General features: G+C 45.6%; 1 protein-coding gene across 2 annotated transcripts in view; it reads left to right on the top strand.

The window, feature by feature from the left end:
- LOC100770129 (zinc finger protein ZFAT) overlaps positions 1-17170 on the top strand; it is a 174377-nt gene that overhangs the window by 87529 nt on the left and 69678 nt on the right. Inside the window, exons 8-10 of one of the 2 annotated variants that reach the window (XM_027431701.2) lie at positions 4975-5062; positions 6263-6412; positions 9132-9305. In XM_027431701.2, the coding sequence (XP_027287502.1) occupies positions 4975-5062; positions 6263-6412; positions 9132-9305 (412 nt within the window). The remainder of the gene's footprint in view (positions 1-4974; positions 5063-6262; positions 6413-9131; positions 9306-17170) is intronic. The other variant, XM_035449597.1, reaches the window with a different exon arrangement.

Consider the following 17170-nt stretch of genomic DNA (forward strand, 5'->3'; position numbering starts at 1 on the left):
GGAAGGCCTTCCTGTTTGCTGTCATCGCTTACTTCCCTTTACATAATGTTTTACATCTCCTGTGTTCCAGGGAGATTACTTGAACTTGCACATTATGTAAAGGGAAGTTAACTTTGTATGTCCATAGTTTTGCCTCTCCTGGACATTTTGTATAAAGGGAACATGTGTGTGCTATAACTTAAGTTTTTTTTTTTTTATGACTAGTGTTAATGTTCAGGCATCTGCACTGGCCTGTCCTTGGAGTTCTGACAGGATTCACCCTCAGCTGCAGCCACTGAGAGCACCACCTGTGCACATTCACCGTGTTCCCTTTGAAAAGGGCCCCGCCCATCTCCTCCCCCCCTGTCTGTCTGGTCCCCCCCTTCCTGTTTCCTTTCTCCTCTTTCCTGCTGCTCCTGTCTGCCTGTCTTCCCCCCTTTTATGATCCCTTGCCCTAAAGAACAACCCTCTGCTTGAATTGAACCTTGTCACATGGCGTCTTTCTCTCGAGCACTGCTTTTCTTAAATTACAACAACTAGTATCTTTTTCTTTCATCTACGAGATAGCAGGCTTCATGCTTGGCTCCCTTTTAGAGTTGGGCAATTCTGCCTCATGTGGAGTTTCGCTCGCTCTCCTTGATCGATGAGCATTTTCAGTGGGATTACGTCAGGATGTAGCTCTCAGCTGTGCTGTCTTACATTCCCAGGATTTGAGCTAATTCTTGGTGGAATCAGTTCAGTAAGTCATGCGTGTTAACTCTTGGAATTTAAGTGTCAGTCTTTCCTTTAAAAAGATTTTCAAACTTTAGAGCGTCTATGGGGAAGCCGCCCATATTCTCCATGGCCAAGCCTTCTGTCCATGTTTAGAGAGTCATCCTCACCAGCCACCTGTCTTCACTATTGTTATTATACTCCCATTAACATGACCAAGGCAGAGGTGACACTGGGGATGTGGAGCTGAGGGCAAGCCCAGCGCTCCACGTCATTCTGACTGCATGTCTTTCAGGGGTGAGCAGCCTTTCTCTAGCTGCTCCTGTGTTCCAGGGAGATTACTTGAACTTGCACATTATGTAAAGGCATCTTGTCATGTTACTGTGGTCCAGCTGAGGTCCCCAGTCACACCAAGCATCAGGCTGAGGCAGGGGGTGATAGTGTTCTCACTAGGAAACCATGGGAACAGGAGTGAGTCCTGGTCACTCCTGGGCTTGATTTCCTTACCTGTGCACTTGGAGAGGGCATTGGATAGTTATAATGTTGGCTGAGGTTTCACTTTTGTTTTAGCATCCCTGCTTTGAACACAGGTTCCCACGCACATCGAAAGCTAAAATACCACCCTCCGCCTCCAAACGAGCCTACAAATCCTGGCATAGTCTGGTTGTTTTAGGATGCAGAGATAATCTGGCAAATTGTCAGTTTTTGTGACCCTGACACTATTTCACATCTACGAATACATAAAAGAATGATGGCCAGTGTAGTTTCTTCCCACTTACCCTTCCTTCTCATTACTAAGCCCATGGCATCAATTTGTGGTGAAGGAACACAGTCATCCCTCCATGGGAATGGGGCTAAGGACTTCCTTCATAGGACACTCTGAGGTGGTTCAGTTGGTTCCCTTCCTGTTGCTGTGATAAAACACTAACAAAAGCAGCTTTAAAATTTTTAAAACTTCATGAAGAGGCGACTTGGGAAAACATGATTTTAGTCCAATGCCAGGATGCTTTGGGTTCTGGTGTGCTCATTTCCGGCCCCACATCAGTCTTTGTGATTCTGGGCAAATTGCTTCGGCTTGTAAATTGGAAATAGAGTTCTTCCCTCATCTCTTAAGGTTATGGGGATTAAATCAGGTCAGTGAATGGCAAGATCCATAGATCATAATCCATTAGAGGATTGTGTGCAAACATTTGAGTGAGTCATGCCTGGCTCTTTTACTAGTGAGATTAAGTAGACCTAATCAGAGCCCGTCAAGTGCTCACCCACACACGGGGCAAGCACTGCTTTCTGAGGTTTTTAAGCATTCGGTATTCGAATGCCAATGTGTATTAGTATTGCTGGGGATGCGGTTGGCTGGCTGGCTTCCTGGCTTCCTATTAAATAAGTGTGTAAACTGTTGACCTAAGTGATTTAATTAGTGACCTCGAGGAACCCCAGTGCCACAGTAGCATTCGTTAGGAATGAGATTCCTGCCTTCCTGCTGTCATCCCAACTCAAGGTGGGCTCTGGGAATCTGTTACTCAAAGAATGGACCCCTGCTTCTGTTTTGTATTTCTCCCTGGAGACCTCCAAGGTGCCCTCACAAAGCTGCGGCCCAAGCCCTAGAGTGTCAGTTTTCAGATTTTGAAGGGACATAGCCTTTGCCCTCCAAAGGCTTCTCTAGACCCACGTCCTGGAAATGAGGTCACCAGTGTCCACCTCCATGATTGCCCTGGAGCATTCTGCAGTCATGTTGGTAATGACAAAGCATGGTCTCACGCATGTGGGGCTACCATGGTGGATGCTGTTGCTGTTTTTCACCTCCACCCTCTCCTGCTTGTGCCTTCAGATAAGGACACCAGCCGCGAGAGTGGTGGTATGTTCATCCAGTGTCTGCTGACTTCTCAGTAAGTGCGCAGAATACTTGGCCCTGATCTTTGAGAAGCACACACATTTCTTTTTGTTTGATGCTTGCTGAATAATATGTACCTTTTGGGTAAACTGAAATGATAACTTACCTAAAAGCACAGAGAATGTTAAGGGAGCTTCTGTCCATGTCTTTTCAGAAATAAATGGATATATCTGATCAGTCTGTATTCATGTGAATACACAGAGGAAAATGTAGTGTAGGTGACTGGGAGAATGGTCACAAAACACGTTTGATTCTGGGTTACCCCATTTGGGTGTTTTACCCACTGCACAGCGGCCGTCAGGCTCCCAGAGGAAATAGAACTGTCTTCAGCCTTCTGTCTGCAACCCTAAACACAGCACATTCTGGGTGTCATGTTCCAGTCTGTCATAAGACAGTGTCACCTGCCTACTCCTTGCTATGGCTTCTGCAACCCCCACATTGATGGTGGGCTTTCTGTGTGGCACATCTGTAGATAACTTGTAAGAACTCAAAAAATCTGCTGCCTTTGTCCCCAGCACGGCGTCTGGAACTTAGCAGGTATCGTGACTGTGACCTGTTCCTGAGAAATTGTTCAGAGCAAGTGCCAACTTTTGGGGTTTGATGTCAGTGTTTTATAGGGGGGATGTATGTATGTGTCAGACTACTTAGTGGGGGGATTCAATTTGATGTTCTCCAGCCAGTGTGGGCCTCAGAACTCTCCACTTCTTTGGAGGTCAGTATACCCACCAGAGAGGCACAGGTCAGATGAGGTCACTTGAGTGATAAACTAGGCTCCTAACCTCGGGCAAGGGCTCTCTCTGCATCCCCTGTACAGCTGCAGTTTCATGTGGACCCCCCTTCTCTCTGGGCACAAATGGCTTTGTAGACATCTCTGTTGGAGCAAACAGACTCCAAAGCGTTGCTCTTCACCACCCCATGGCTAGCTTTCTTGTGTTCTCTGCCTTTGCCAGGGGCCCTTTTGGCCATGGTTCTTTTTAAGTTTTCCGAGTGTGTTTGCTGTTTGGGTTTCATCTGCAGCAAGGCACTGAGTTTCTGAAAACGAAGTAAATGAATCCTACGAATCTACCCTTCTCCCAGCCCTCTCTCCTACTGTCTGTGTCCTGACAATCTTCAAAGACATCAAGAAATGGGGCCCCTGATAAGCTCTGAGATAAATTGCTTTCAGACTATCAGGGATTAAAAGAAGAAAAAGTCAAACAGCAAGGACTCAGGGGAGATCAGTGTAAACTCCTTCAAAGCTCTTCTGAATGCTTCCATCAGCTCCAATGACAAGGGCGCCTGGGATGGCAGTGGGAGGGCACCACCAGGATGTTATAGGGCCTTGAGAATCTCTTAAAATGGCCCTGTGAGCCAAGTGTCAAGGACAGTGGGAGGGAGTAATGGGAGCACATTGAGAAACCCCAAGCTCATGTTGTCTGGGGGAGTCAGTGACATTGGCTGGCTAGAAAGCTCATGGCATGATCTTTTGTGTGTGCACAAACGTGTAGTGTGTGTGTGTGTGTGTGTGTGTGTGTGTGTGTGTGTGTGTGTGTGTGTGTGTGTATTTCACCCCAGACTCTCCCTAACCCCTCCCAGATTTACACCCCTCCTAATTTAATGTCCTCTTTCCTTTTAAATAACCACTAACTCCTGTTTGTCTTGTCCATATACTCCTGTGTGTGGGTTCTTCCACTAGAGCAGGTCAGCCTATCAGAGCCTACATCCTTAAAGAAAGGTTCTCCCCCCCAACTCTTAGAAGCCATTGAATTTAAATAGTGTCTCAAATAGGAGTGGGGCTCATGAGTTCAATCCTCCCCCACCCCTGCTAGAATGTTGACTGACTGGCTTGATCTTGTGTTCTTTTCCCTTGCCCCCATTCCTTAATCCATAATTCCATAATGGAAACATGAATGACTTTTTTTTTTTTACAAATGTTTGTGGATCTCAATCATATGTGAAAGCTTAGTGTAAGTTGTGTTTTGAGCGCTGAGGACATCGTAAACCGTTGAGTTATTGAGTAGCCCTGAAATGTGTGGTAGAGCCTCTTGGCTGCCGTTTCTATTTTCCTAGAGCTCTGAATCTTCCACAGGCTGTGTAGAGCTGGGTGACTGTCTATAAATGCTTCAGAGGGATGTGCTGTATGTCTGGTTTTGGTGGGCTTTCTGCTGCTGGTTGTTGTGGTGGTCATAGTTTTGACGATGGTCGTGATAGTGGCGGTGGTGATGGGAACGGTGACAGTGTTGACAGTGGAGGTAACAGTGTTGATGATGGTGATGATGGTGTTTAATGGTGGTGGTGGTGGTGGTGGTGATGGCGGCCTTTGGTGGTGATGATGGTAAGGGTAGTAGTTATCTTTCTACAGAACCTACACTCAAGTTAGTTGTTTTCTTTTTTTTTTTTCTTTTTCTATTAAGGACAAAAGGAGTTATTCTTGTCCTGTGTGTGAAAAATCTTTTTCTGAAGACCGATTGATAAAGTCACATATCAAGACCAATCATCCTGGTAAGTTACGAACTGTAGAATAGAAGATTAATCTTTAAATACTTAGGTTTATTTTAAAACATAATACTGTATGTAAGTGGTACCAGCTAGGAATGAAGAGGGAGGGTGTGAATTAACTCAGTATTTAAAATGCTCTTCCCTTGGAGAAGCCTTGTATCCTCCTGGCTTCACCCTGTGTGGTGGCATGCTCATCACTTGTACTCCAGACACTATCGTTCTTTGCTACCATGGGAATCTTTGAGCAGGACCTTACCGTAATGTCATACTCCATTGTCGTATTAAGTGGAACAGACAGAGCAGACCTGGGCGCCCTGTGTTACATAAATGACTATCAGCAAAATTCAGCTTCTTCATCCCTGCCACTTCTTGTTTAAACCTTTGTATCCACCCTTGATGGGAGAGAAGTGACTTCTCTGTTAAAAATCAAGGGCTCTGACAGTTACGTTTTAGCTGGGTTAACCTTTGTCCTAGTGACTGGTAGTCCAGTGTGAGCTAAAGACAGCATTTAAAAGCACTGGCCTTTGCTCATAAATACAGAATTACCCAAGGAGACCCATATGTCCATACCTCAGCTTCCACAAGCTCTTTGCATGTATCCACTCACAAACTTTTCCTTTCTAGAATATTCCAAAGTTTATCTCTTTCAGTTTTCCTACAAAAGACTTTATGGATTATCTCTAATGATTAAGGGTTTTGCTTTGCATGATCCCTGTGTGGCCAATAAAAAACAGTGGTAACAATGACTCTTATTGCATCCTAGGATACTGTATGTGGCCACTTAAAATTTCCCCAGTTGATCTAATATTTTGCTGTACACTGTGTTTGAACAGAGCTGTGGTATTTTAGCGATTATGTCACTTACATTGCTTGTATTCTGTAGCACCCCTAGTCTCCCGCTTGTATTCTGCGACAGTGATTTCTGGGAGAGGATGCGTTACTTTTCCTGTAGAAAGCCTACACTCTGCATCTGTTTGCTCATTGCTGTGCAGGGTTTCTCCATTACCCATTAACAGGTACTTAGAGCTACAACCAGACCAGATCCAAATTTACTTTTTCAGTAAAAATGCTGTTTCGTGATACCATGAAGGCACTTCCTGCATATTTCTCGTGCATTCAGGTGCCCTTGAAGTGCGTTTGCCTCTAACCAGAAGAGCAAAAGTGCCTTGTCCTCTCTGACTGCCACCCTGCTTTTTCTGTCAGAGGTCTCCATGAACACCATTTCTGAGGTTCTTGGGAGAAGGGTCCAGCTCAAAGGGCTAATTGGAAAGCGAGCCATGAAGTGTCCATATTGCGATTTCTATTTCATGAAGAACGGCTCAGACCTTCAGAGGCACATCTGGGCCCATGAGGGTGAGTCGTCTTTCCATCTAGAGCATCTATTTAATTTTGTGCTGTGTGCTTTCATCTTGGGACTATGAAGGAGGAAGGTTATCTTCACATGTCCTGTAGTTAGGATTTCTTCAGCATGTAGAGCGGGGTCTGCCAGTCAGTGGAGATCAGAGATTAAAACCATGGCTTTAGTTGAGCTTGTGGTTTATAGAGGTTCTGGTTATAACTGTGGTGAAATACATCACCACACTTTGCTTACTGGGAAACCAGTGTCCTGAGAACAGGAAAGCCCACGTGTAACTCTGGGCAGTTCCAGTGCACTGCAGGTAGCTGGCATCCGTAAATAATGGAACTATGCATGACCGGAAGTAAAGAGGGCAGCAGGAATCCTGCGGTTTTGGCAGTGTAGAGCATCACTGTCTGTATTGTAGAGAGAGGACTGGAAGGTGGAAGGTTTCGGTGGAAATTAGGTAGTCCAGAGAAGCGTGTGGGGGTCTGTGCTCAGGGGTGCCTGACCAGGCATGGGCGTGTTAGTGAGCCATTTGCTGAGAGTCCACCAAGTCGAAAGTAGAGTCTCCTGTCATCAGCCTCCTCCTTTGCTCCTAGAGGAGGATGCTGCCCTCCTGGGCGTGAGGAAGGTACAAGTAGCAGGAGTGCCCTGCCAGTCCTGTGTGTTAGTTCCCTCCTGCTGATCAGGAGCCCGAGTACTGTAGGCAGGACCACAAGGAGAAAGGAAGAGGAATGATAGAGTTCTTAGCCTCATATACTATCAGTCGTAGGCCCCAGGGGAGGAGCTGACAGGAGGAGAGAGACTCCCACTTCAGCTGAGAGTGCGGGCATGGAACTGAGGCCCAGCGCTGACGCTGCAGGGCATTTCCTTGCTCATCAGCACTTACTGAGCACTGCGGGCTCCAGACAGTGTGCTTAGTGCTTCGCTCACGGTACCCTGGTCAGTGCGTTCCGGGACCAGAGAGCCAGTATGGTTTTACCAGTGAGGAACACGGTGCTCAGAAAGTCAAGAAATATTCACGCCATTCAGCCAGCAAGGAATGGAACCAGGATTTAGAGTCACGTGACATGATCCTAAAGCCCTGTTCTTTGCCTGTCCACTGACTTGCGTGGGGAGGAAGTGATGCTTCCTGTGTGGAGGCAGGAATGGAGGAGTTGCATGCACACGTTTGCCGAGGGCATTGATGCAGATCATTGCTAGGAGTTGTCTCAGCAGACAAGGAGGCAGAAACCTCTGTCTGCATGGAGACTGGCTTAGAATGGAGCCCCTGGGAATCGTCTGGGTGTGGCTAGAGACAGAACCAAGGCCCTGATGCTGATGGAAGTCCAGGGAGACAGGAGCCTGGGGATCGTAAATCTGCTCTCCTGGGTGATAATGCTTGTGTGGCAGACAGAGGGCTGGAGTAGGCGGCCATGCTCTGTCTTCCTCACCATTTATGGGATGCAGGGTGGGGCAAACCTTCCATCTTCCTGACCTCCAGTTCACCTACCCATGAAACGCACGTATAAAGTGCCTTGAGTTTTGCTGCAGGATCAGTGTTTCTAAATTCCTCAGAAGGCAGCTCAGTGTGTGTCCCGGCTTAATGTGCAGCCAGCGCTGTTACATTCACAGGGGATGGAGAAGCATTAATACCCTGTATTGGGCATTTGGAAGAAATCCACTACTTTTTTAAAAACTTCAGAATTTTGATAAAGGTTCAGAGAAATTAAAGGCTGCTGTTTTTATGTTGGATTGTCATGGTGTTTTTTTTTTTTTTTCACCTGTCTATGAGTTTTTCTATAATGGTGGAGTCATAAAGATTCTTGTAAAAAAGACTACTTACCCACATTACAGTATTTGGGATTCTTTGGAGTCAATCATTGCATTGCACGTAAGTATTTTCTCTCCTAGCTCAGTCCCAAAATAAGACGTGGGACAAGAACAACCATAGGCAAATTCGAGAGACAAACATGAAGACTCACAAGAAGGGACAAGATAAAGATAATCCCGGGTGCTGTCCACAGTCATAGGCGTTGACCACACACGTGGAACTTTATTCACACAGCAGGCTTGTATTGTTCAGAGGATATGCAGTTCACAGTTCCATAGTGGTCAAGAAATGGATTTGAGATAAACCACGACGCCCGTTCTGGTCCTGGCTCTTGGTGGGTGAAAGCCAGACAAGCGGAGTAGGCACAGTGACTTGGGAAGAGCTCAACGTGAGTCACGGGCACACAACAACATCCAGTGTTACATGGTTCTGTTAATTCTATGAATAGAAGTATCCTTCAACCCTTGACCCCAAGTGCCTGATCACACTGATTTTTGCAAAGACTGATGGGACCTCTGATTTAACTTAGTTCAGCTCAGTTCAGTTGGATTGCATGACCACATTGTAAGCCGAGCAGGGAGTGTCTTCAGGGAGTTTACCATACTGCAGGGAGAGCAGACCTGATCAACCCGGTGTGAAGTGCAAAGCATTCTAGTAGGAGAGAGCTGAGGATTATGGGATGTTGATGGGCAACTAGAAAACCCAGAGAGCAGCATAGGCTAAGGGACCTTGACTGACACTGCAGTATCTCTATAGTGTGGAGCAGCGTGAGATGAGTCACACACGGGAAGTGAGGGCCCTGTTGGGAGAAAGCAAGGACACTGCTTTGTTCAGATGGGTGTTTTATATGTCCACCTGGAGCCCCACATATATGTGCACAAACCTCTGTAAACACACATCTGTACATTTCTCGTTGGTAGGTGTGAAGCCCTTCAAATGTTCTTTGTGTGACTATGCAACTCGTAGCAAGAGCAACCTCAAGGCTCATATGAATCGCCACAGCACCGAGAAGACCCACCTCTGTGACATGTGCGGCAAGAAATTCAAATCCAAAGGGACACTGAAAAGTCACAAGCTCCTTCACACATCCGACGGTGAGTCCCTGAGCCCCAGTGACCTATGAAGGTTTGGCTGGAAGCTGGTATGCCAAGGCTGACGGAGACTCTCCATACCTTGTATCCGGAAAGCACTGCGTTTTGTAGAATGCACACTCTGAGAGAACACAAGGTCTTGACCTCTGTCTCTCCAACCTGTGACCTACAACATGCTCTGCATAAACCCTTTTGGGATACGTGAGCACGTTTTGTTGGGGGCAGGAGGAGGACAGAGGGTGCTGGCAGAAGTAAACTGTTAATGCTTGGTTCTGGAAGTTTCCGTCCTCTTCAGCCTTCCTCTCACCCGGAGCCTGGAAAGACACCCGTGGTGCTGCCTGACGTGATTTTTTTTTTTTTTTTTTTGATCATCAAAAGGCACCTCAGGGTGCCTACTATTCAGTTCAAAATGGGGCTTAGCCTAAAATTTTGAGTAATAAGAAGAGTTGCTAAGTGTGTGAGCCGTGAAGGTGGTTTCCAGGGGCAACAAAACCATAAAGATCAGCTCTTATTTCAAGAGGCCAGCATCTAGATGGGATAACACAGGAGCAGATATGTGCCTAGATATGGGGATCTCAGAAGCCTGTGGGTCAAGGGTCAAAGTTCTGATGGGTCATAGGCACACAGCATCCAATAAAACCTTCTGGTATGGGCTTTACAGAGATAAAGAAATTGATAGACACAGGCAGCCAAACCATACACTGTCTTACAAAGTTTTGATTTAATTAGAAATTTCAGTTGTAGGAGGGACTTGTGGATGATTCATGTAACTAGTAAAATTTCTTGACATACTGTTATTTTGGTATAATTATATACAAATTAGGGTTTAGCATACAGATCACAGTAGGTTCAGTAATGTTTTTAAGTTCTGGAGGTTAGGTGGTGATATGTCTTGTTTCCATGGCGTGTATGTCCTGGGAGTGAGTCCTGCTGGGTGTGTGCTAGCTGGTTCCTTGGCAAGAATCAGACTGAGTTTGAAGGTCTTAGTAGGAAAGGCTGAATGATTCATTGTGATTCATTAGGGTTAGGATGAGGGCTTTGTAGGATGCTGACTGTTGAACAGTACTTTCTTTAAAAAAAAAAAAAAAGAAAAGAAAAGAAAAAGAAAAACATACGGGGTTGGCTGTGCTCAGTGGTAGAGTACTTGTCTATCGTGGATGAGATTCTAGGTTTAATCACCAGCACTGCAAACAAACAAACTCAGTGATACAGGCCATCACACAGGGATAATGAAAGTATTAGAGTCATGTAGCGACATGAATTTTTCACCTTCTCAGACAGTGGCCTTGCTGATCATGCATTACCTGAGTGTTTTTGCAGGAGCTGTGTTTCTTCATGTGGTAGCCTGTTTTTCCGTGAAGCCCACATTCATGAAGACCATCAATCCCCAGAGCCACAGGAATCACATTGTCCCTTGGGCTGTGGTTTAGGAGGGCATTCATGGAGACTCAGAAGAGGTCCAGTGGTCTTAACTTTGACTCTGAAATCTGGGTCGAGGCCATGGTGAGCTCTCTACTCAGACTGACCCTGAACAGCTGCTTTGTACAAAGAGGAAGGGGGCCAGTGTGAGCAGTATGGTCAGAACAGCAATATGGCCTCCCTGCAAGGGAATGGCCTAGCAAATAACATGGAGTCTTTCCCAGCAAAATTGTAGAAATTTACAGTTTTTATTCATTTACTCCCCTAACACTTTTGAGAACTTTGTGAAGTTCGGAGAGACGAGGCCTTAACATTTCCGAGGTCTCTTTGCTTTGGTGTGCTGTGATTCTAGGCAGCTAGAGCGAGGAGAGTCAGCTGTGTGGCGTGTGATGTGTCTACAGCTTGGCTCTTGCTCCCCAGGCTTCCCTTTGACACTTGATGTGCACTCCTGTTTTGGAGGGCTGGCTGCTAAGCAGAGCGCTGAGCTTGGACTAGCTGACCCAGCTCCACTGGCTGGCTGCTTTAGCTCTCTTCAGACTATACGTCCTTACTTCGCTTTTTATTTTAGTTAAAAAGCTTTGAATCTGTCCCTCTGATACCATTTATACGGCGGAGGCTTTGAAAGGGTTTTATGTCCCTTACTGATTTTTGTTGCTTTCCCTGTTACATCTCTTTGGTTTCATAGAGCTCTATGGACCTCTGTGCTTTGCGGGGCTCTATAAATACTTCCCTAGGTTATCATTTGCTTTTTATACCTTACGATCTCTTTTTATAGAGAGAAGTTAAAGAGCTTTGCTCATTTAAATTTATCAATATTTTCCTTTATGTGCTAACCCTCTGTGAGTTCTCTATGACAAAAGAAACCTCTTGTTTCAGAACAAATTCTTTTTTTGCCTTAAGTTTTATTTATGATTTCATAACATTTATGAAGTTTCAGTTTCTTAAAGTTTGTTTTGGTGTATGCAGTCTGTTAGGAATCTTCATTTTCACACAGCTGTCTACTGACTCAGCGTATTTATAGAGAAATCAATCCTTTCCATCTAATTCTGCTGTGCCAGAACGCCCTAAGATGTGGTGTTTCATTCTGGGATTTCGGTTTATCTTTGATGGGTTTTGTTTAGGTCATTGCTTTAAAAGGTACTGTTTTAATCAGTATAATTTTGCCCCCTGTTATTCCATTCTATTTTGGTTTTATAAGAGACTCTTAGGGTATTTCATTGGATTATTATCCCTTTCTCCATGGAATGCTAGTCAGGAGAGCATCCTTGATTCCATCCCTGGCTCATCCCATGAGCCATTTGACCAGAGTGTAGTGAGTTTGACCTGGACAGTACTGCACTTCTTGCTGGTACCAAGGGCCCTGATGAAACTGTCAGTTTTTAACCGTATAGGGACATTATATCTAGCATTAAACAGTGCCTGAAATTCTGCAGTGACCATTATTTGGTCTACAGCGTGTTTGAGGAGGAAGAATTAAGTTCTTTGCTCGAGAGGCCACACAGAGTGGGTAGAGCTGAGAGGCTTGCTTTGGATGTTGTCTGTCCATCCCTTGCAGGGTGACTAGAGCAGGTGACTTCTGTGTCCATGTCACTGAACTGCGGCTAGTCATCCTCTGTGGCGGAGCCCTCCTCATGCTGCGGTAGGGCCAGCATGCTTCCTGATTCCTGCAAGCTCTCGTGCTCTTTATGTGGAGGCAGTCCATGCAGGAACACCCCACGCTGCTAGCCACGCCCCCGCCCTGCCTGCCTGTGGGTGTCTGGATGCCTGAGCCTTAGGTGCTGGTCCAGGGTGGACAGTGCAATGAGACAGTGGATATTTTAGGTTTTGGGTACCACATATAGTTCTGCCACATTGTCATCTTCTGGTTTTGTTTTTACAAACCTCATTGAAAACTGTTGTGGGTTGTTTTTTTGCTTTTTTGTATTTTTTGCTTTCTCTTTTGCCTTTTTGAGGGGCCTAGCACTCAATAAATCACACACGGAGTCTTATTTTGCCTTTTTGAGGGGCCTAGCACCCAATAAATCACACACGGAGTCTTATGAATATATGGCCTTAGCTTGGCTTGTTGCTAGCCAGCTTTTCTTAAATTAACCCAACTACCTTTTCCCTCTGGGCTTTTATCTTCCTTTCCTTCTTACTCTGTAGCTATCTGTGTGGCTGGGTGGCTGTGTGGCTGGGTGGCTGGCCCCTGAAGTCTTCGTCTCCTTGTTCTCTCATTGCTCCTCCTTTTCTTCATTTCTCCTTCTATTTATACTGTCTGCCTGCCAGCCCCACCTATCCCTGCTCCTGCCTCCCTATTGGCCGTTCAGCTCTCTATTAGACCATCAGGTGTTTTAGATAAGCAAAGAATCGCAGCTTCACGGACTTAAACAAATGCAGCATAAACAAAGGTCACACCTTAAAATAATATTCTACCACAGAAAACTTTAAAAAAATACCCTCCCAAACAGAAAATAACAACCTGTTCAGATATATAATAGCAGGAAGCAGTGTGGAGTTGCTGTGGGCCTTAGACTGCAGACCCTGCTGTATCCAGCCTTAGTGAATGGCTGCCCATTTTCAGCAGCTCCGGTGAGAAACCAAGTCAGTTTGGACAGTCTTGTTCTCAGTCAGAAAAGATCCATTAGCAAGTTGTCATGTTCTCTCTGAATCTCATGTGATTCAGAATTCACCTACTACTCCATAGTTCACAGTGTCCTTTGATTTATTTATTTATTTATTTATTTATTTATTTATTTATTTATTTATTTATTTATGTCTGCAATACTCTCCTCTAGTGGCACCATCTTTTTTTTTTTTTAAAATACAACATATTTGTTTCATTGATCTTTTCTCAGGCATATATAAAAAGAAAAATAGAGAACAAATTCGGTGATTTTCCTAAAGTGTGCTCCTGTTTAAACCCAGCTCTTCAGCTCAAGTTTGACCAAGGAGATAGCATCCCGAGCCATTCACTCTGGTCACTGACCACGACTTTTCTTCAGATTAACCATGAAAAAAAACCAAGCTTTGTCTGAAGCTACCATACTGAAAACCCAGTGTTGTGTATGATAATTCAAATAAAACGTTTTTTTGGTGTTGCTGGGGAATGAAGGAGCCTTCTGCTGTTGAACCACGTTTCTATCCCCCATCAGAGTATTTTGAAGGCATTTTGGAGTGCTAATCAAACTGCATGCACATATCAAAAATGCATGCTACATAAATGATGACATGAGCAGTAGGACCGTGTTTACAGCATATGCAGCGTGGACCGTCACGACTGCTAAAACCTGTTTTAAATCATTCTTGCTTTCAGACACGCTTCAGTTTCACAGGTAAGGCGTGAAAAATGAAGAGAGAACATAGTTCATTTAGTTATCAGCACCAGCCCAGGGGAGACGACTTGTTCTTAACGTCCCCATTTTTCAGGACCTCTTTGCTGTCCATCCAGCAGCCGGCAATCCTATTGAAACAGAGGTCAGATCTGTACTTACCGGTCCAGAATCCAACCTCTGATATAGGTGTGCACATTCTGAGTCTAGTCTGAAGTTCTTTGTGGGGCCTGTGTGGTCCTTGTAGCTCACCCACCTTCTCTCTGCCCTCATCTCTTCTTACCCTCCCCGACTCTTGTCTCTCAGACACATAGGCCAGTGTCTTTGCAGTGAGGCCTGTTGAATGCATACTGCCCTCCCCATACTGGAATGCTCCCTCCCCCTAACAGAGATCTTGGCCTTTCCGAGTGGGTCTTTCCTGGGTGCCATGTGTCTGAACTCTCAGCAAGTTGTCCAAACTTACCTGCTTCTCTCCTTCGAAGTCTTTCTCAGGTGCACCGTTGAGATCTGTGTCATCTCTGCTACGGGAGGAGCTCTCCTGGTAGCAACTTCATGCCCTGTCAGCACCCTTGTACTGTTTCCCGTTAGGCCTATCATTCTCCAGTGTCCTGTGGAGTTCCCTTGCTTATGTTTTTTTCTATGTCTTCCTGTAGGTCAGTGGTTTTCAACCCGTGGGTCACGACCCTTTTGGGATTGCATATCAGATATTTATACGACGATTTATAACACTAGCAAAATCACAGTTCTAGAGCAACAACAAAATGATTTTATGGTTGGGGTCACTGCAACATGAGGAAGTGTATTAAAGGGTCACAGCATTAGGAAGGTTGAGAGCCACTGCTCTGGGCAGGTAGCTCAGCAAGCAGAGAGTTGGGGCATTCGTTTTGTATCGGTAGCCCCAGAACAGCACCTGTGCTTAGTAAGTTTTTTGTGGTGCAAACGAGTGTAAAACAAGATGTTAAGTGCCTTGCATGGAGAGGGTAGTCTATAGCCCTGCTTGACAAGTGCCAGTCATTTCCTCACCATCTCATCTTAGATAACTGTGTTAAATCAAGTGCTTGTGAGTTAGTGGTTTCAAAACACGGTGGGGGAGCTCACTATTAAATGAATCTTCTTGGGCATCTTTTAATGAAGTAAAAAGGTAGTGAGTCACCACCCTTTCTTCCACCTGCTTGTGAATCTAATTTTTCACATTTATTGGCTTATTTAAAGTGATATATCCCTGTTTACTGCATCTCTCTTTCCCATAGGAGCTTATTACTGTGACTTAGAAAGGATAGGCCAGTCTGGGCGAAGGTTTTTCTTATAGAGGTTTGCCTGCCAGCGTGTACAAAGTCAGAAATTGATCTGTTAGTGGCCTGATCAGTCAGTGGGATACAGGAATGTACGGGGTAACTCTGGGACCAGCCACACACTTCAGCCTTTTACAACGACAGACTTGATGGGGTCTGGAGGTTCTCACTTGATTCTGTGAGGGAGGGTGGATCCCATGTTGCTTTCCTATTGCATAATGAGAATCATGAGAATCTCAAATGAGAATCATTTCATGGTCAACACATGGCTCTCTTAGATTCTGTGCCGATCCCTTGGAGTCTGCTTCCTTCAGTTCAGCCACGCCTTATCCACTCAGGAAGAACTTTTCTGGTGAGACTTACTAAGAGGAGTTTTTCAGTCCTCAATCCCTTGTATAACAATTAGACAAGTCGAGTTGAATTTGGGAACCACCTGAGGTCAGAAAGTAACTTTTCACTTCGTTTATAGGAGTTCTTGGAGCTGCTCATTGGTTCGGGTACTCCAGGCGATGCCAGGATCTGTCTGTCTCTCTGTCTGTCTGTCTGTCTGTCTGTCTGTCTGTCTGTCTGTCTGTCTATCTATCGCCTGCCCTTTTCCTTCCTTTTCTGCCCTCTTAGAGAAAGCAAAATCATTAAATCTCCTTGGGGTAAAGTGCATCCATGGCTGCCTCACAGAACTGTCACATTGGAGAAGTGGCCCCCAAGCAAGCGGTCTGCACCAGAGGACCGTATCCTGATTTCGGCTTTCCATTGTCTCGCATTAGAAAGAAGGCTAAGAGCAGAGGTGGGAACGGGGCGGACGATAGATACCAAAGGCCCTTGTGTCTTTGTGGGCTGGAGCCTAAGTGTTGGGGGACAAAGATGGGCTGATGCCAAGGCCCGAGTATCATTTTGTACATGCACTCTGGGTCCATGTGAAGCTCTTTTTGTCAGGCTTAACTGAACCCCAAGATCTGTGAAGAATAATGGAGGCTTTTGCATGCCATGTGCCAGTGAGCTTACCTGACAGCTAGCCTGATGTGCAGACTGAGGTCTCTTTAAGTGAGGTAGGGCTTTTATGCCTGGGGCAGTGTCCGCCACTTCAGGACAGTCCCAGTGCCCTGCTCTTGCCCGTCCCTTTATCTGGTTCTGCACTGTTGCCCCTTGCTGATCTGTCCCTCCTTGCATAGAAACCCATGCACTAATTACAGAGAGTCATCAGCAGACTTAAGTCTGCAGTCGCTTGAAGTTCAGCTTCTAAAGCACAGAGACGTCTTACACCATATTTTTGTTGCTGTAGCTATTTCTGTCCTCATTTGCCATTGCACAAATTACTGCAGATGCTCCAACCATGAGCTGTGGCTCTGCAACTCCAGCAGCAAAGTGCCTCTGAAACTCCCTGCAGGATGCTCTCCTTGCCATAGGTGGCATCCTATGTGTGTCTGGCCTGCCAGAAGCAAGAAGGCAGAGCAGGTGAAAAGGCATGTGGAGCTCTATCCTGGCGTGACCCAGCTATTGGAGTTTTGAAGCAGTTGCCACGATTACCTGCAGGAAGCTCTTACAAGACTGGGTCTACTGACGTTCTGTGGTAAAAGGGGTGAGAACACGTGAGTTACATGTAGTGTATTAAACCCTACCCCTCTCTGAGGATGTTTAAATGGTTAGCCATTTCAGGGAGATCGTCTGTGGTGTGGCCGTTTGTAATTGCCCAGATTCATGTAAATAACCACCTACCCATGCTCTTGTAGATAATCCTATTTAAACTCCTGATTCACTAGACTGACTCTCTCTCTCTCTCTCTTTCTGTCCCCCCACCCCCGTGTGTGTGTGTGTGTGTGTGTGTGTGTGTGTGTGTGTGTGTGTGTGT

The sequence above is a fragment of the Cricetulus griseus genome, chromosome 10, assembly GCF_003668045.3.
Source record: "Cricetulus griseus strain 17A/GY chromosome 10, alternate assembly CriGri-PICRH-1.0, whole genome shotgun sequence".
Taxonomy (NCBI): domain Eukaryota; kingdom Metazoa; phylum Chordata; class Mammalia; order Rodentia; family Cricetidae; genus Cricetulus; species Cricetulus griseus.